A 17,063-nucleotide genomic window follows, 5' to 3' on the forward strand; every position below is an offset into this window, starting at 1 on the left:
AAAGGAAAGGAAAGGAAAGGAAAAGAAGACAGGTTTGGGTTTGGAGGAAGGGTGGAGGAGGGTGTAAGGGAAGGGGAGGGCTTGCGGGAAGGGGGGGGCGTGGTAGGTGGGTCGAGCTGGAGCAAAGAGGATCCGGGATCCAAGAGCCACTTGCGAGCCGGTGCTGGGCGGTCCGTGAGTGGAGACAGGAGGAGGGGCCAAGGAAGGGTGCGGTCGCGGTCTGGGTCGCCAACCAGCTAGCCTGGAGCTATCTTTTCAGAGAGCTCACCTTCTCAGAGCTTCTTCCCGGGCTTCGCAGCCACGGCCCTAAGGGTAAGTTTCCTACGCCCGCCCCTCTGCACCCACTAAGCAGCAGGTCCCCGCGCGGTCCTCAGGTCTGTGAGAGCAGCTCGATCCCCGCACCGTCCCCTTCCCTCTCCTCCCCCAAGCCCTCTTCCCTTCTATCGAAATAGAGGAGACTGGACCGAAGGAGCTCAAGGGCCTCGCTGAGGAAGTTACCAAACTTAGGGTCTTGAGGCCCAAGCTCACATCCAGGGTGGTTCTTAAAGTCCTGGAAACATTTAAATGAAGAAGGGGTAGGAGAAGGTCTCATGTGCCTGCTCAGTTATGTAGGAACTTTTTTCCTACCGCTCCCAAGAGCTTTCTCCCCTCCAAGTATATTTTCGTTTTACTTTGTGTAGGTAGGAGAAAGGTGAATTAGGGTATTGGACTTTGAGAGTTGGGGAACCTCGGTTTTTCTCTTTAAAAAGACACCGTTTTTCTTTGATTGCAACAGGATTCTATTCACTAGACATGAATCACCTCCCCTGGCTCTTGAGTCAGCAGGTGAGGTATCGAGGTATGTGGTTTGTGATAGCAAATGGCCTTATATAGAAGTTCTGGGTCCTGTGCCGAAGAGAGTTGAGCAGGGTGGGTGGGGGGGGGAGGCAAAATTCTTCCCCAGGAGGTGTGTTCAAGAAAAGAGGTTCTGCCCCTGAAAGACTTCAGTTTCTACTCCCCACAAACATCATAAAACATAGACTAAAAGGTTACTCTGTGAAGAATCGGTACTGGTTTTCCTGAAGGTGGAAGTTTTCAGACTGCCTTAGAATGGTACTTTTTAAATATAAGGAAAGTCAGACCACTGTCCCCAGATCTGTTGGTGTTGAGAAATCTGTAGAAACTGGAGCAGGAGGAAGTACAAGAAAATGCTGTAGCTGCTGTAATCCCCTTCAGGGAGGGGGGCTTAAAGCTCTGTGGTTAGGTCACTTGGCTTGCACTGTGGGGTCATTCTTTACTTTTTACAAGCTTAAAGGATGGCTTAATAATACTTCTTAGAAATTTCCACATTATATTGGATCAACAAATGCCAAGCATCAGTTTGGGTCAGGGGCCACAGGGCATGGGGACTAACAGTTCATTCCTTTGGAATCTAGATGCCTAAGTTCAGTTGGGTTGACCCAATAGCTGTGTGGTGGGGATTTCACTAAAGCTTCCTGTGCCCCCTGCAGCTTCCTGTGCAAAAGAGAGATGCTGTTAATGATGCCTCTCTCCCTAACTAGGTTATTCTGAGGCTTATGTCTAAATCATTGAATAATTTCTTTCATATACACCTGTGGATAAACAGTACACAAATCCCCAGTTTTGTGTAACTCACTTCCACACTTTTCCTGTCACCTGGCACCTAGTGAAAACACAAGATGCTGGCTGACAGTATAATCTGTCTTATTTTCTCCCAGCACTAGCTACGGCATCTCCCTGTTTTACACATGAGGAAATCCTGACTCAAATTAGCTTCGCATTAAGAGATGTGTTGTTAACTTTTCATCTGTGTGACAGGATATCTGAGAAGAAGAATTTAAAGGAGGAAAGACGTCTTTTAGCTCATGGTTTTAGAAATTATGGTTCTGTTCAGGTCAGCTGGTTCCATTGCTAATCACCCTACATGAGGCAGGACATGTTGGTAACGGAGTTTGTGGCAGAGGACAATGCCCACCTCATGGGAGCCAAGAAGCAGGGAGCAGGAGTGGCCAGTGCCAGGGAGAAAACAGAGACCTCTGAGGCATACTGTCAAGGATCTGCCCCCTTTAGCGAGTCTTACCCCTTAAGCTTCCATTGTTTCCCAACTGCCCATTAGATTATGAAACCATCAATGGAACGATCTACCGCTGAGGGTAAAGTGACCTTCCTGATCCAGTTGCTTATGAAACTTCTCAGCTCTGAACACGGCTGCATTCAGGACCAAAATGGAAATTCCTGTTCTATATGACAACAAGAAGCAACCTTATCCTGTACCCTCTGAACACTCTGGAGGGAGATTAGAGGGTCAAACCGTTTAACTAGAGAGCACAAAAGGTTCAGAGAATGGGCAAAAATCAGGGCTAAATACTTCAGTGACTATTAATGTGATTTCACGTTAAACTTTGCCCGTGAGCTGCCATTGAAGTTTTAGAATATTTTGTTGCCAGGATGGGTGGGAACAGCTTGTATATCTGAATCAATGCTGGAGGTAAGCCAGCACATCTGAGTAATGTTTACTTATGGAAAGTGTGCCTGGGATCAAGGAAGTGACCCTTTTCCTGTCTGTACCTAGTTGGGACTAGCCTGGCCTCCTCAAAGAATAGACATGGGTATTTATAATAAGCTGCATAGGCTTGGATCTTTTTAAATGTACAGGCAAGGAAACCCAACTAGAATTTGTCTTGGTTTAGGAGTGAGGAACAACTTTAACTTCAACAACTTCTCCTCTCTCTCTCTCTCTCTCTCTCTCTCTCTCTCTCTCTCTCTCTCTCTCTCTCTCTTTCTTTCCCCTATGATGGCAACCTGTTCTCGGTTCTATTGTCATTTCCAGATTGATGTCCTTGTGTAGACCAGGTGATCCTTCTGCCCTAGCCTCTCACAGGCTGGGACTGCAGACAGCAACACTACTGGATTTAAATAAGAAGTGAAAAGAGGCTTTCCAGAAGCCATTCCTGTAAGGCCCAGAAACACAGAGCTGAATTTTTCCTGTCTTGGAGCCCCCAAAGGTCCGGAGCCAACATGTTCTCTTTGTAGCTGTTATAAGGCAGAGGGCAGGGAGGCAAAAGGACACCTGAGTCCCTTCCTTTTGCTACCACACTATTGAGATGGTGGCATTCAAAGACTGGAAGTTTCCAGGGAAGTCTTACGCAGTACTGGTTAACTATGTGTGTGTCCCCTGCTCTGTGTCATTACCCTGAGGGCAGACATGGGGGTTCCTATGCCTCCTAGTTTGTTCCTTTTCCCAATGGGCCACTTTGAGTCAATCTCCTTTCTCTACTTTTGATTCTTACTTCTCACTGTCTAACTGGTGTACTGAGGACAGCTGGTCAGACCTGAATGACTCTGCTGGTGGTTTGAAATTGGTCAAGGCCTAGTTAATCCTTGCTCAGGGAACGGGTTTCCTGATGTCAGATACACACCCTCTTCCAGAGAAGTTTCTCATCGACTGCTGACGGCTGCTTTCTGGATTAAACACTAAGAGCTGGACTGAAAATGGGGCGTGCCGAATCACAATGTGGCTCTGTCCATTTAATACTTCTTTGTTTTTTTCTAGGTTACTGTGATCGCGGCTTGAGAGAGGGGTCATGGCATCTATCTGGGTGAGTGAGGGCCAAGCCCTCGTAGCACCATGGCTTATATGAGTCAAACAGAAAGCCCAACGACTAGAAAAAAAATTGAAAGCTGTTTAACTATAGAAATATGGCAAAAAGTCAGAGCATACTTACGAATAATAAAGTAGGTGTACCCTAAGCAAGTGTGGCGGGCAGCATGTTTCTGTAACTCCAGAACTCAGAAAGTTAAGGCAGCAGAATGTCAAGTCTGGGGAGAGACTGAGCAATGTAGGGAGAGCTTATCTAAAAAGGACTAGTAGTAAAAATGTATCAGAGGGGCTGGCGTCATGCTTCAAGACTACACGTCAATGCAGAGAGTGGGTTTCAGTTCTCAGATTCCATGTCAGGCTGTTTCCAGCCACCTGGAGCCCTCCCCACCCCCCGCCCCCAGAAGGACACCTGGATTTATGTGCATATAACATCCCCTTCCTACAGACACACAGGCAGTAAACATTTTTAAGGGTATTATAGTGGTCCATACTTGACAAAGAGGCCTTAATGGAGAATAAATTTAGTGTGTAACTCAGGCTACACAATGATAAAGATAACATTTATTATCAGACAAGGAAAGATAGTTTCTTCTGTTAGCAAAATTAGAGAAACTTCTAGCTCATGGGGTGGGGGTGAGGGAGTAAATCTATATTCCATTCCCTCTCTTACATTAAAATAAATTTTAGATTCATAAAACAGAGAAGTTAGGGAATGGTTAGTAGCATGCTTGCAATGGCAAGCCCCAGGTCCCTATGGGAGCTCCTGTCTCAAAACTATGGTGAACAGCTACTGAGGAATGAAACTCAGTGTTGTTCTGTGGCCTCCACATACCTGCACGCACATACTCCCACATGACTAATAGCATGTACTCACACCTGCATGCATAATATAAAGAAATAAATACACAATTATACAAAAAATAAAGTTCAAGTGGATCTTTTAGAATTAATTTGGAATGGGGAAGGTCATTACAACCATAAGCCTAAAGCAAAAGACAAAAAGGATTTTTTAAATCTGTTTATGTATAAATTTGTAATTGTAGCAGCAACATAGTAAGTAGAATGAGAAAATAACCTTCAGGGAGATACATTTGTAGAACATTAGGCAGATTTATTTCTGTAACACACAAATGACTTGACTAAAGCAATTTCAAAAATGGGCTCAATGGGAAACTGTAGACACAGAGTAGCAAGTGAAAAGAATTACAAGTGTCCGATGCACAAATAGACAGAGCCTCTCAGAACTAAAGAAACACCTAACAGGAGAAGGAGGAACTATTTTCTACCTAAGAAGTAGGTAACTGGAAAAAAATAGCAAGAAAAAGTTATGCACTCAAGAGGAGCCTTCGAACTGTTCCTAGGAAACTGTTAAAAGAAAGGACACGGAAGGGACATATAGAGCATCACTGACAACTCTCTAGGAAGGTGGCACCTCAGACAGTCGGCCCTTTCTCGTGTTTCCCTCTCTACTCTTGTGCCTTTAAGTCATGAGCATGCATTTTATGAGTAAGAGAAGTTGAAAGAAAAGCATGCGGAAGTGTGGACCATGCAGGGGAGCGGTGCCGAGCAGTCAAGAGCCAACCTCAGTGCTCTCCGTACCTGAAAGCCCTCTGACTTTATGCCGTCTCCAACAGAGCCAGGTGAAGAGGCTTCTCAAAATGCCAACCAGGGTCCACTAGAAAATTAGCATGGAGTTTACTGATACATCTAATAGGCTGAGAGAGACCTGGGTTGAGTGTGAGACACTGGGTACGAGTTTCCTGTTGCAGTTATTGACTGACTAAAAATTGAAGGTAAAGCAACACACAGTTGGCAATGGTCCTCCATAGTGGAGTGCTCACCTAGCAAGTGCTAAGGCTCTAAGTCCTACCCTATTTACCCTAAGTACTATGTGAACAAATACGAGGGATGTTTTGTTGCACGTGGTGATACAAAACCTATAATCCCAGCACTTGGGAGGTGGATCAGGAGTTTAAGGATATTCTCTACTACATAAAAAGTTCTAGGACAGCTTGGGCTACTTTAGTGCCATTCCTACCAAACACACACACACACACACATACACACACAACACATATACTCTCTCTCTCTCACATAAGCACACACAACACACATATTCACACACACATATACACACACACAACATATACACATACACACCTGCCAAATCAGAACAATGTGAATAGTCTCACTACTACTGAACTATGCATTTTAGACTGGTTAAGATTTACCAAAAAATAATTTTGCAGGCTTAATATGCTTGTATGTGTCCATGTAAGTGCTTATGAACATGTAAGCATATATGTCAAGGCTATAAACAAGAGTGTACAGTAAAGATACTCCATGATCAGGAGAGAGAGAGAGAGAGAGAGAGAGAGAGAAGAGCCAGAGGCATCTGGTAGAGACCAGAGCCACAGTAGAGAGAAAGAAGGATCCTGGCTATGTCCAGGGCTATCTGTGAGGGAGTATAGTAGGGAGAAGGGGGAAAACCATGCCAGGAACTGGGATCTAGGAGGAGGGATGCCTGGGAAGCTATGGAAGCCACAAGAGCCTGGGATCTAGCACAGTGGAGGGGAGAAAGACCAGGAGGCTAGCAATAAGATGGCAGACTTCTGGTTCATCTCTCTCACTTGTGACTTGAGACAAAAGCCTGGCATGCTTTGCCAACCAGCAGGGTCCCTCCCCTCTGGCTCACTAATTCAGGCTCAGGCTCATAGAATATGTTTAATGCAGATCCTGAGTCTTGACCGTATTTACCTGAAGCTGTGGGCCTATTAGATTCCTTTTCTTTGTTTAACCTGGTCAACCCAAAATTAATGAAAGGGCATCTCAGGCCACCAAAACTTTTACTTAAAACCTCCAGCCCTCTAGAGGCAAAATGGATCTGTTCTGTAGGGCATCTTTCTCTGTGTGCCTCTCTCCTTCCCTCTCTCTGTCTCTCCCTGTCTCTGTCTCTCTGTCTCTGTCTCTCTCTGTCTCTGTCTGTCTCTGTCTCTGTCTCTCTCTCTCTCTCTCTCTCTCTCTCTCTGTGTGTGTGTGTGTGTGTGTGTGTGTGTGCATACCCACACATGCATACCTCTACTTGTATAATAAATTTGTTACCTGTTGCTGCCCACTGTGTCTAGGATGTCTCCTGCCTTTTAAATTTTCTCACCTGTGGAGAACATGATCACTACACAGTAAGACTCCTGTGTCTGACTTCCAGCTCTGGGGTCGTAGGCACTCTGCTGCTAAGGGCTTTCCACACTGCAGCTGAGGATCTGACCTCAGTCTCTCATGCTCACAAAGCAAGCTCTTCACTGACTAGGCTACCTCCCCAGACCTCTGGGTTTAATATTCTTATCAGAAAGTTCTGTTATGACACAAAGTTTTGCTGACACTATGTGCAGGAGTCTGGGGAGGCCAGAGGTGTTAGATCATGTGGATCTGGTGTTACATCAGGAGCCATCTCTCCAGTTCCAGGAGTGTTAACTTTCTGTGAACACACAATAGCAGGGGCTGGGGAAATGGCTCAGTGGCTAAGTGAATTAGCTGTTCTTCTAGAGGACCTGGGTTCAATTCCAGTACTCAAGTGATGGATGACCACTGTGTGTAATACAAGGTGCAGCGGCTTTTGTAGCCGCTGTGGGCTCCAGGCATGCACATGGTGCATAGACATACAGACCAGTACTGTGGCACTATGTTGCTGTGAGGAGAAAAAAATATCTTTATTTCATGGTTGACTGACAGGGACTCCAGGAGCTAAGCTGCCCAGAGCTGCCTCCATAGCTTTTTAGGCTTTTTAGGAAGGGGGAGTGGACTGACTGCTTTCTAAATGGATGGTACAAAGGAGGAGTCTTAGCATTGTGTGGCACAAGCAGAAACTGGCATCACACAGCTTCCTGAGCCACGATTCTCTAGGGAAAGTTGTCATGGGCTGCGTTGGGAGCTTGGGGATTTTGAGCTCCTGACATCAACAGGTCACTGACTGGACACACTGACTTGGGCACAGGGCCATTTTTATAAAGCTGGTTCTAGCCTACTCCCTAGAGGACTCTGGAGGCAGTCCCTGAAAGACAACTTAAGAACTTTGTTATTTAAGGAATTTATGTCCTAGGCTGCAGCTGAGCTCATTCTCAGTGTTTTCTCCTCCTTGCACACAAAAGCAAATACACACCCAAGCACAAATATGTGATCTAGGCCGCCCGTCCCTACACATCTCCGGGTCAGTGGGAGGTTACCAGTGTGTGGTTAGTTTATTGTAATTAACTCAGCGCTGAAAGAGAAAATCAAGGAGACATGAGAAAGGCAAGGAGCCTCTTATTATTAACTCAGCGCTGAAAGAGAAAATCAAGGAGACATGAGAAAGGTAAGGAGCCTCTTATTCCAGGGTCTGGTTGGAGTCGCTAGCCAGCTGAATGTCACAAATTCCAGCACGAGTAATAACACTTGCTGTGAAGATTGCCTGGAGAGAGACATACTCCTTTTACCTGGAGTTAATTTCAAATAAGAAAGCTAAAACAGCAGGGAGCCATGCTTGACAACTGAGTGCCTGTGACCTTTAAGTCTTTCTCTTTTCCTAGATGAGAACTCAAAGAGTTCTGGGAATCTCAAAACTTTGTTTACTATAAAAAGCCTACGTTATTCATGCAGCCCCTATGGCCCATGGTTTTACCATATTAACTGAAATCCTACTTAATGACTCACTTACCAAAAGGAAAAAATGAGCAACTACTCTTGAAATGTAACTTAGAAGGCACCAAAACCCACCTACCTACCCCCTCCTCCGTCCCCCACCTCTGCATGTGTTTGCGTGTGTGTGTGTGTGTGTGTGTGTGTGTGTGTGTGTGTGTATCTCCATGTCCCTCTACTGAGATCAGAGCACATTGCCTTGCTTACACATTAGCACTTGACCAACAGGGGAGCTCCTTGAGCCAGTGGTCAAAGTTTTCACTGGACAGGACTGATTAAACTGTTACCTTGTTATTGTATCATTGCATTCCATATCTAGACCCCTTTCCTTCCCGAGAGGTGGAGCCTGTTCCAACCCCAGCCATCTAAATCATGTGGTCTTTCTGGTGACCAGCTCTCTTCCTGAGCCTGTCAAAGGACCATGAGGAGTCACCTCAGGCACAGAACAAAGGCACTCCTGCCACTCAGGAAATTCCAAGGATTTTTGAAACTCTTTGCCAAAAGCCAGGACAAAGCTGAATCTTAACCTCATTAAACCACCTTGCAACTCACTTTGAAGCTCTGGGTTTCTGAAACCTTACCTGCCTTTATTTCTTTAATGAAATTGTAATGACACAAACTGCACTCTCTTAAAGCCAAAGCTTAGAAGCTTTGACTGTAAATTATATCTATAGTCACTAGGGAACTGGGGAAATAGGCGAATATAATGAAGATGGGTTAAATGAGACATTCTGAACATGGCAATCACATATCAGACATGAAAAACGTACCTTTGCTGTTGGAGATGCATCTCAGTGATCAAGTGCCTTCCTGCAAGGCAGAAGGCCCTGGCTCTGATCCCCAAAACCATAAAAAAGGTGTATGTGGGGGAGGGGAGATCCTTAGAGGTGGAAGTGTTGTGAATGCTGCAAGCAGAACCTGCAGGTGGGTCAAGTTCACCTGTAATCGTGTGTTCCTGGGGACAGTTAGAGCGTGGCCGCCCTTCCCCGCCTGTCCACTCCCCTCATTGCTAGGGACTTGTGGTTTGACGCATGGGGACACTGGATCTCATTTCTGTAGTTCCTCCAGTTGAGAGACAGTTGTGTGTCATCACAAGGAAGATGCAGTGTGCCAGGATGAGAGAATCCGTGATGGTGCTTTTTATAAGTAATAAGAGATATGGTAAGTGGTTAAAGCCCATATAAAGGAAGCTGAGACCCTTCAGAAGAGAGTATAGCATCGGCAGCCAGGATGCTGTCCTGAAGAGAAAGAGAAAGACTTGAGACCTACAGAAGACCTTCAGTAGGACAAGTACTCCAGGAAAGCATGATAAGTCTTGAAGGGAGGCTTGGTGTGGGAGAGAAGCTCAGAGCTCCATCCCACTTCTTATTTTAAGGTTGTCTCAGGCCTGGGTCATAACAGTAAGGAGGAGGGAGAACGCAAGACCACAGCAGGTAGAGTTTGAAGGGCTCTGGGAGCCCTAACCACCCATTTCTTACTTGGTTGGAGACATCCAAGTACTTTCCTGCTCTTCCTGACCTTGCGGGTTCACACATGGGTGGGAAACACAGCTGTATTCAGGAGTGTGGAGATGAAAGGTCTGGCTTTGAAACTCACTTTATACCCCAAGTAAAATGAGGAGCCTGTTGTAGTTACAGTTCCTCTTGCTGTGGTAAGACGCCTTGACTAAGATCAACTCAAGGAGGAAGGGATTTATTTCATTGTACACTTCCAGGTACATCACAGTGTGAAGTGTCTGGAGGCAGGAACTGAAGCAGAAGCCACAAAGGAGCTTTTTACTAGATTGCTAAGCCTGCCTTCTGATGGCACATAGGACCACCAAGCCAGGGTAGCTCTGCCTACAGTGGGCTGGACCTTCCCACATTAATCACCAATCATGAAAATACCTCCACAGGCTTACCTGAAGGCCAGTCTGTCTTTGCAGAGCTATTCTCTTACAAGAGACTAGTCCTATTGGATCAGAGGCCCAAGTCTGCACCATGACTTTATCTCAACCATTGACATTGGGAGTGAGCTTGTATCCAATCACAGTTACTTTGAGCTGCTAGTTAGGTCTTTGGCATAGGAAAGACAAGGTCTCATGTGACTGTATCTGATTTCATGGCCACTTATAGGGCACTTCCTTTGGTTTTAAAAGACCATTTCTTACTTGAAGAATTGAACAAAAAGTCTTACATTTTCCAAGTTTTGGTTGCTTTGTTTTTGTAGTCTACTCCATTTCCTCTTGTATCATAAAGCTTCATGACCCAGGACAGCATCTTGACATTGAGCACAGAAAGTAATCATTTCTCCCGGGCTTTTTGAAAGCCTTTGAGTCCTAGAGTTTTCTCTAAGGCTTAATTTGGGGATCTGGCTTTTATGGGGCTTTATGAAGTGATGCATGATATGGCTTTGCCTCACCTTTTAGAATGTGTTCCCAGTGGCTGCCATTTTTGCTCTGAAGCATTTGGCTCTAAATATATTTTGTGTCAACGGAGTTGGCACCCTGTGTTTCTCTTTTATTCATCCTTTGAACATAGAGCTTCAATTTATTGCAAGTCTGCTACACAGTCCATGAAGAAAAAGATGCAGCCATGTTTAGTAAGACTGGTCTGCCAAGGTAACAGCAGACATTTACCCTGAGGGTAATTTGACCATGTCAGTGGCTTCAGGGCACCATGCTCTGTGGCTAGCCAAGGAATGATTTTAGGAAGTAAAGAAAATTCTACTGGCATAAGGTAGAGTCAGGCGATATTAGTCTAGACTAGCAAGTTGAAGAAAAGAACAGCAGAGGGGACTTTCTGCTTGTGTCATCTTGGGCAAGGTTCTTAAGCATCTCTCTGGCCATCCAGGCTCAGGGTGAAAGTGCCTGCTCTCTGGGTTAATCATGGAGATTGAAAGTCTTCCTAGCAAAACTCTGGACACACGACAACTAACTGGCCTTATTATAAAGAATTACTACTTGTTTTCTTTATTCTTTTCATTACTTTACTTCCCAGTGGCTTTCATCATCCTTTTTCTTTTGGGAGCATTTAAAAGTCAAGTTTGAAAAATGGGGAAAAGCTGGGCAGTGGTGGTGCATGCCTTTAATCCCAGCACTTGGGAGGCAAAGGCAGGCGGATTTCTGAGTTTGAGGCCAGCCTGGTCTACAGTGTGACCGGCCAGAACAGCCAGAGCTACACAGAGAAACCCTGTCTGAAAAAAACTGAAAAAAACTGAAAAAAAAAAAAAAGTAGGAAAAAAGGGAAGAAACTAAATATGCATAAGAAAGTAGGTGGAGCACTGACCAAACATGATTTTGAAAATGGCTTTAGCCAAGTGTTCATGGGGTGTTCTCATTAGCACTGACTACAGTACTAGGGAAATGACCTCAACTAAGAATCAATAAATGGGTCTTCTCTGACAAAACAGGAAGGCTGCAATGAAACTAGCAATCCAAAGAGCTTTGGCTGTCAATGTCAACATTCCTAAAACAACACCTCATAACTGAGTTACTTAGCTTCCACACCCGTGCAGTATCCAGGTATTGCTGGCTTTATTCTAGTTCTCTAGGCAGCTGAGAATGAAGTGCAATGTTGATTATACCACTTGGTGGTCCATTAAAATCACCGAGGGTCTCCTGAAGCCAAACACTGAGTCCTACCCCATCATTGTGGACTAGAAGAAAGTGGGCTATGAGGATTTACATCTCTGGAAATTCCAGGAGATTCATATGGAGTTGATCCGGGAAGCCATTTTGAGAACCATTGAGGTAGAGTTCCCTAACCTCCAGCCCTGGCAAAGTGATGAGCTATAGAACATGGGCATTTTGTACACATGGAAGTGGCTTTAAGTCCAAGCACCATCCTAACCAACAAAGTTCTGTTAGACAAACCGTCCCTCTGGGGCTGAGCATGCCCTTGTTCTGTTATTTTTAATTATGTGTAGGTGGTCATGAGTTAGCATTTGGGCATATAGATGCAAATGTGGGTACCTCTGGAGGCCGATGGCGTTGAATCCTGTGGAACTAGAGTTAGAGATCTTTGTGAGACTCCTGATTGTGCACTGGGAACTGAACTTGAGTCCTATGAAACAGCAAGTGCTTTTAACAACTGAGCTCTGTCTCCAACTCCTTCAAATTTACCTCATTAAGATCACTCAAGAAATCTAAGATGTTTGTATGATCTTTCGTTCATTATCTAGTATGCATTAAACAATATGAGTCTGGTTATTTATTTTACAATCAGTTTTGATAAATCATTTAAGTATTGCCTGGATAACCAAGTCTTACCAAGTAAATCCTATAATATTGTTCATATAAATGACAAAAACACTTTTCAATATTTCATTAGAATTCTGCTTCAGAATTCCCATGTTCTGGGGTGGGGCTGTGGCTCAGTGGTAAAGCACTCAGTTGTCATGTACAGGGCCCTTGGGTTTGATTCCTGCACAGCAAAATAAACAACTAACTAAAAGCCAAATTCCCATGGCTTCTTTCAAGTTGGTATGTGTGCATGCTGGGGAGGGAGAGAGAGGTAAAGGGAGAAGAACCCTTTTATTGGGTAAGCTGTTTCTCCCATCTAACCCTTCACCAGAAAGAGTTGCACGATGGGTTAAGAATTTTATCTTCATCTAATTTTGTAATTTGGAATTTTAACAAATTTTGATTTGTAGATGGTAGAAAGCAGGGCAGAGGTCACAGTTAGTGCAAACCCTAAATCTTTATAAGACATGAATATTAAGGATTCACCATATTGTCTTCTTGTATTCAAAAGAAGCCATGTTAAGTATCCTTGTGGTATAGAATCACACAAATTGAACTTCATAAGAATGTAGAACCTAGTAATGAAAGGCTGGAGAATCTTAGAATTTAAAATGAGGGCATTTAATAGAAATGTATGTATTAATGTGTAACCTTTACTTAAAAGAGGGCAAGGAAAACCTCTGCCACAAGCCAAAAAGGTGGAGTAGCCAGTTCCAGGAACTCAGAGAGCCTCAGGCCTCTGGTTCCCAATACCTGCCCGTCCTGAATGATCCACAATGAGGGCGGAACTAAGAATGAAGGTCTACTGGTTTATGAGACTCTCCACCCTGCCGACCGATAGATGAAGATTACATTCCTAGAATGAATATGATTCCCTCCCTAACTGAATATCTTGGGTTGGGTCCCTCAGAAATTTTCCACTGTTTTTATGTTCTGTTTCCTTGGTAACTCTCTCTCCGCCCCCAGCTTCCCTTAAATATCCCACACTTCTTGTGTTCGGCATCGAACTCTGGCCAGCATGGTCATGAGATCGACCCCGGGGTCGAACTCCTCTGACTGGCAGGGTCATGAGATCAACCCCGGTACCGGTATCCCCAATAAACCTCATGTGATTGCAGCAAGTTCGGTCTCTCATGAGTCATTGGGTGGTCGCGTCATCCTGAGACTTGAGTAAGGATTTCCCCAGTTCTGGGGGTCTTTCAGTACCTGGTTCCTAAAAATAAAATTCAGTATAGTCAAAGTATATCCCGGGCCTGCTCACATGCATTTTAAAATGTCACCTCAGGAGATACTGAGACATGATTCCAGAAATGCAGGGATGATTTAGAGCAGTACAGACTACATTCAAACTCAGATCTATGGCTTGGCTAGCTGAGTGGATGAGAGTAAATTCTGTAGTCTCCTTCAGTCCCGATGTCATTTATGCAGAGTCAATCATGCTAGAATCAGGGCTGCAGAAGGTTGTAGTTAACATATGTAAGGTGCCTAGCATTGGGGCACCTAATGTGTCCTTCCAGAGCATTCAACAGAGGGGGTGGGTGGAAAAGGGAAGGATGAGAGCTAGAGGTGGGAGTGGACAGTAATAAAGTCAGTTGTCTTTGCCAGTTTATAAATCTTATTAAGCTTTGAACTCCGAAGAATTATGTTAAAGCAACTGATTAAATCGTTTCTATTGTCTTTAGATCTGGCACATTCTAGCTTGTTAGTTTTCAATTTTTTTCTTTGGAGTACTTTAAACAATGTTTGACAACACTGAAACAAATTGTTCTATCTCATCTATTGAGTCAGCAGGCTCTCGCCTCTACCGTGCCAGTACATTAATTTTCCATTCACTTTAATGTGACAAGATAATGTCCTTTCATGAAAATAGACACTTCAGAAGAGTGCAGATGTGACCATATTAATTCACAACAACACAGTCAATACCATTCAACAACAGGGTAGAAAGCCCTGTTTAAAAAGAGAATGTCAGATGTTACTGTGATTAGCGTGGATTTTTATTTAAAAGGTCAAAATATACTATATGAGGACATGGTGACTTTGAAGATCTTCAGCATCCTTTTGGCTGTCATGTAGTTCTTCAATAATTTCAGAATATTTTATTCTTTTGCAGTATGGTCTTTCTCATTTCACTGTTAGTAATGTAGCTATTTTTAAAAATATATATTCTATGCTATTCCTGAAGCTCCCAAGATGTCAGTGGAGTTCTCAGACAAGAATCTTGGGGGCACTGTCACACACCCATTAAGCAGAGCATAAAAGACAACAGCCTCCATAGCATTTTCATTTACTAATTCTTTAGAGTAGGGTTCACACATCGCAGAACCTCCGAACCATAGCTGCTCCCGTGTGACATGTGATAGGTAGCTTACTCAGCATCGTCTCTGGGGAATGCAGTGGGTGAAAAGAGTTTAAGTTTTCTTATGATTTGTATGTAGGAACTCTAAATCCTGCAGTCTTCAGAGTCTCTGATGGTAAAGCAGCTCATTGCCCTAGAGAAGCAATGTTTTCTATGTGCGGTTTGTCCCACCTGGGGGGCCTCTTGCTACGTGTAGTACAAGTGTGTACAGGGATGGGAAATGTTGCACTATGCCAGGAACAGCAAGTAACCAGGCTGCCACAGGTCTCTCACAGGCTTATGCCCAAGGGGACTGGGGAGATGGCTCAGCAGTTAAGAGCACTTGCTGCTCTTCCAGAGGACCTGTAAGTTCTGCTCTGTGTTTCTAACAACTTAAAAAGCATTCGCTCCAGGTATTTAGTATGCAAATTCAAAGCCTCTGGGATTTTCTCTGGAACTGGGCCAGTACAAGACTTCTGATAGGCTCCTCTAAGCATACTGCCTGTGTTCACGCTTGGTTCAGTGAGCCACCATTTAGTCACACACAGAGTCAACAGAAGGCGTTAGAATTTTAAAAGCATAATCACTTTTACATACACATTTAGTATATGTAACTTTAGTATAAATAAAAGTGTGGCCAGGCGGTGGTGGTGCATGCCTTTAATCCCAGCACTTGGGAGGCAGAAGCAGGTGGATTTCTGAGTTCGAGGCCAGCCTGGTCTACAGAGTGAGTTCCAGGACAGCCAGGGCTATACAGAGAAACCCTGTCTCTACAAAACAACCCCCCCCCCAAAAGAAACAAAAAACAAACAAACAAACAAACAAAAGTATGGTTTTTAACTAGTGGAACTTTCCTTCTAGGTTGGATCACGAGGAACCATAAAAGATTACCCAGGCTTTAGCCCGTCAGTGGATGCCGAAGCTATCCGGAAAGCAATCAGGGGAATTGGTGAGTGGAGCTTGTCAATTCCTGCATCGCTGTTTAGACACGCCAGGAAAGTTCCCATCTAAAAAGCCAGTTGGCCCAATCTGGATCCTGAATTAGAGAAGTTGTCAGGGGATATTTTAAAGTGTGAAGCAATGAAGAAGTACATGGGAGCCCAGTCTCAGTGAATAAAGCATTTGTAATTTTTACTCAGTTAAGTCGTACCACAGCTCCATCAACTGGTTATCACCATCGTAATCACAAATCATGACAGATACAGTCCTGGACCAGTCTTCCTAGGTTTTATTTCACCCCATTACCTAGAGAAAATCACCTTTCTAAATTAGACTTTACACTTACGGACTCCTCCCAACCCCGTAGCTACATACATAAGGACGTACTTACTAGTTTCTGTAGTTTCAACCAGTAAAACCGGAGAAGCGCACCATTCGTTCTTTGGTCGATTGTTTTTCCCTCTCAACATAATGTTTTGAGATTTATTCATGTTGATAAGTTTAGCTCTGGGTCATTAATTTTAGCTGCACAGTAGTCTATTGTATATTATATCATAAACTGGAAATGTTGATGAAACATTCAAATTGCCTATAACTCTTTTCTATTACAGTGTAAAGGTCCTTGGTGAGTGTTCCAGCTTAGACTTCACTGTGCACAGTTGCTAGTATTTCTCTAGGACAAGAGTTATAAGTTCTGGGTGGAGATTACCAGAATACTTATTTTTAAACTAGAAATTTTGCCAAATCACTCTCTGAAATGATTATCACTATTAGTAGTACTCTTGGGCCTGGATGTAAACTTTTCTAGATAAAATCTCCAGCCACAGAAATATCCTCCTCCCCCTAGTCCATCTTCTGATCCATGCTCGCATCCCCCCATCCCTCCAAAAAAGAATTATGCTAATGTTTATTCCATCCAGTTTTAACATTAGCAAAACCAAGCTTAGTAATATTTTTCCTAGGATTCACGTCTACTGTGCCATTTTAATTGTAAAGCCATAAAGCTCTTCTGCATTTTCCTCCCAGGTTGAGAAGTTCTGCTCCTTTTTACTTGATCATCAGTCTACAAGGAATTGACATATGGGAGGAGCCTTTAGAGATATCCAACTTCATTTTTATCTTGAATGAATATTATTTAATTGTCTCAGCACAGTTTTTCATATTTTCTGTAGACATAGGAAAGAATAGACAAGGATTGACTGTTTTATATTTCTCCAGCCCTCAAATCACCTAAGTAAACTTCATTTTCAAAAACAAACAATCAAACAAACAAACCACACACACACAGATTC

At 43.8% G+C, this 17,063-nt stretch overlaps 1 protein-coding gene across 1 annotated transcript in view; it reads left to right on the forward strand.

The window, feature by feature from the left end:
* The first annotated feature begins 142 nt into the window (after nt 1-142).
* Anxa3 (annexin A3) overlaps nt 143-17,063 on the forward strand; it is a 48,368-nt gene continuing 31,447 nt past the window's right edge. The window contains exons 1-3 of the mRNA XM_031391224.1: nt 143-312; nt 3,554-3,599; nt 15,694-15,781. Of these exons, the coding sequence (XP_031247084.1) occupies nt 3,585-3,599; nt 15,694-15,781 (103 nt within the window). The 5' untranslated portion in view covers nt 143-312; nt 3,554-3,584. The remainder of the gene's footprint in view (nt 313-3,553; nt 3,600-15,693; nt 15,782-17,063) is intronic.

This window comes from Mastomys coucha, unplaced genomic scaffold (assembly GCF_008632895.1).
Source record: "Mastomys coucha isolate ucsf_1 unplaced genomic scaffold, UCSF_Mcou_1 pScaffold22, whole genome shotgun sequence".
Classification (NCBI taxonomy): Eukaryota; Metazoa; Chordata; class Mammalia; order Rodentia; family Muridae; genus Mastomys; species Mastomys coucha.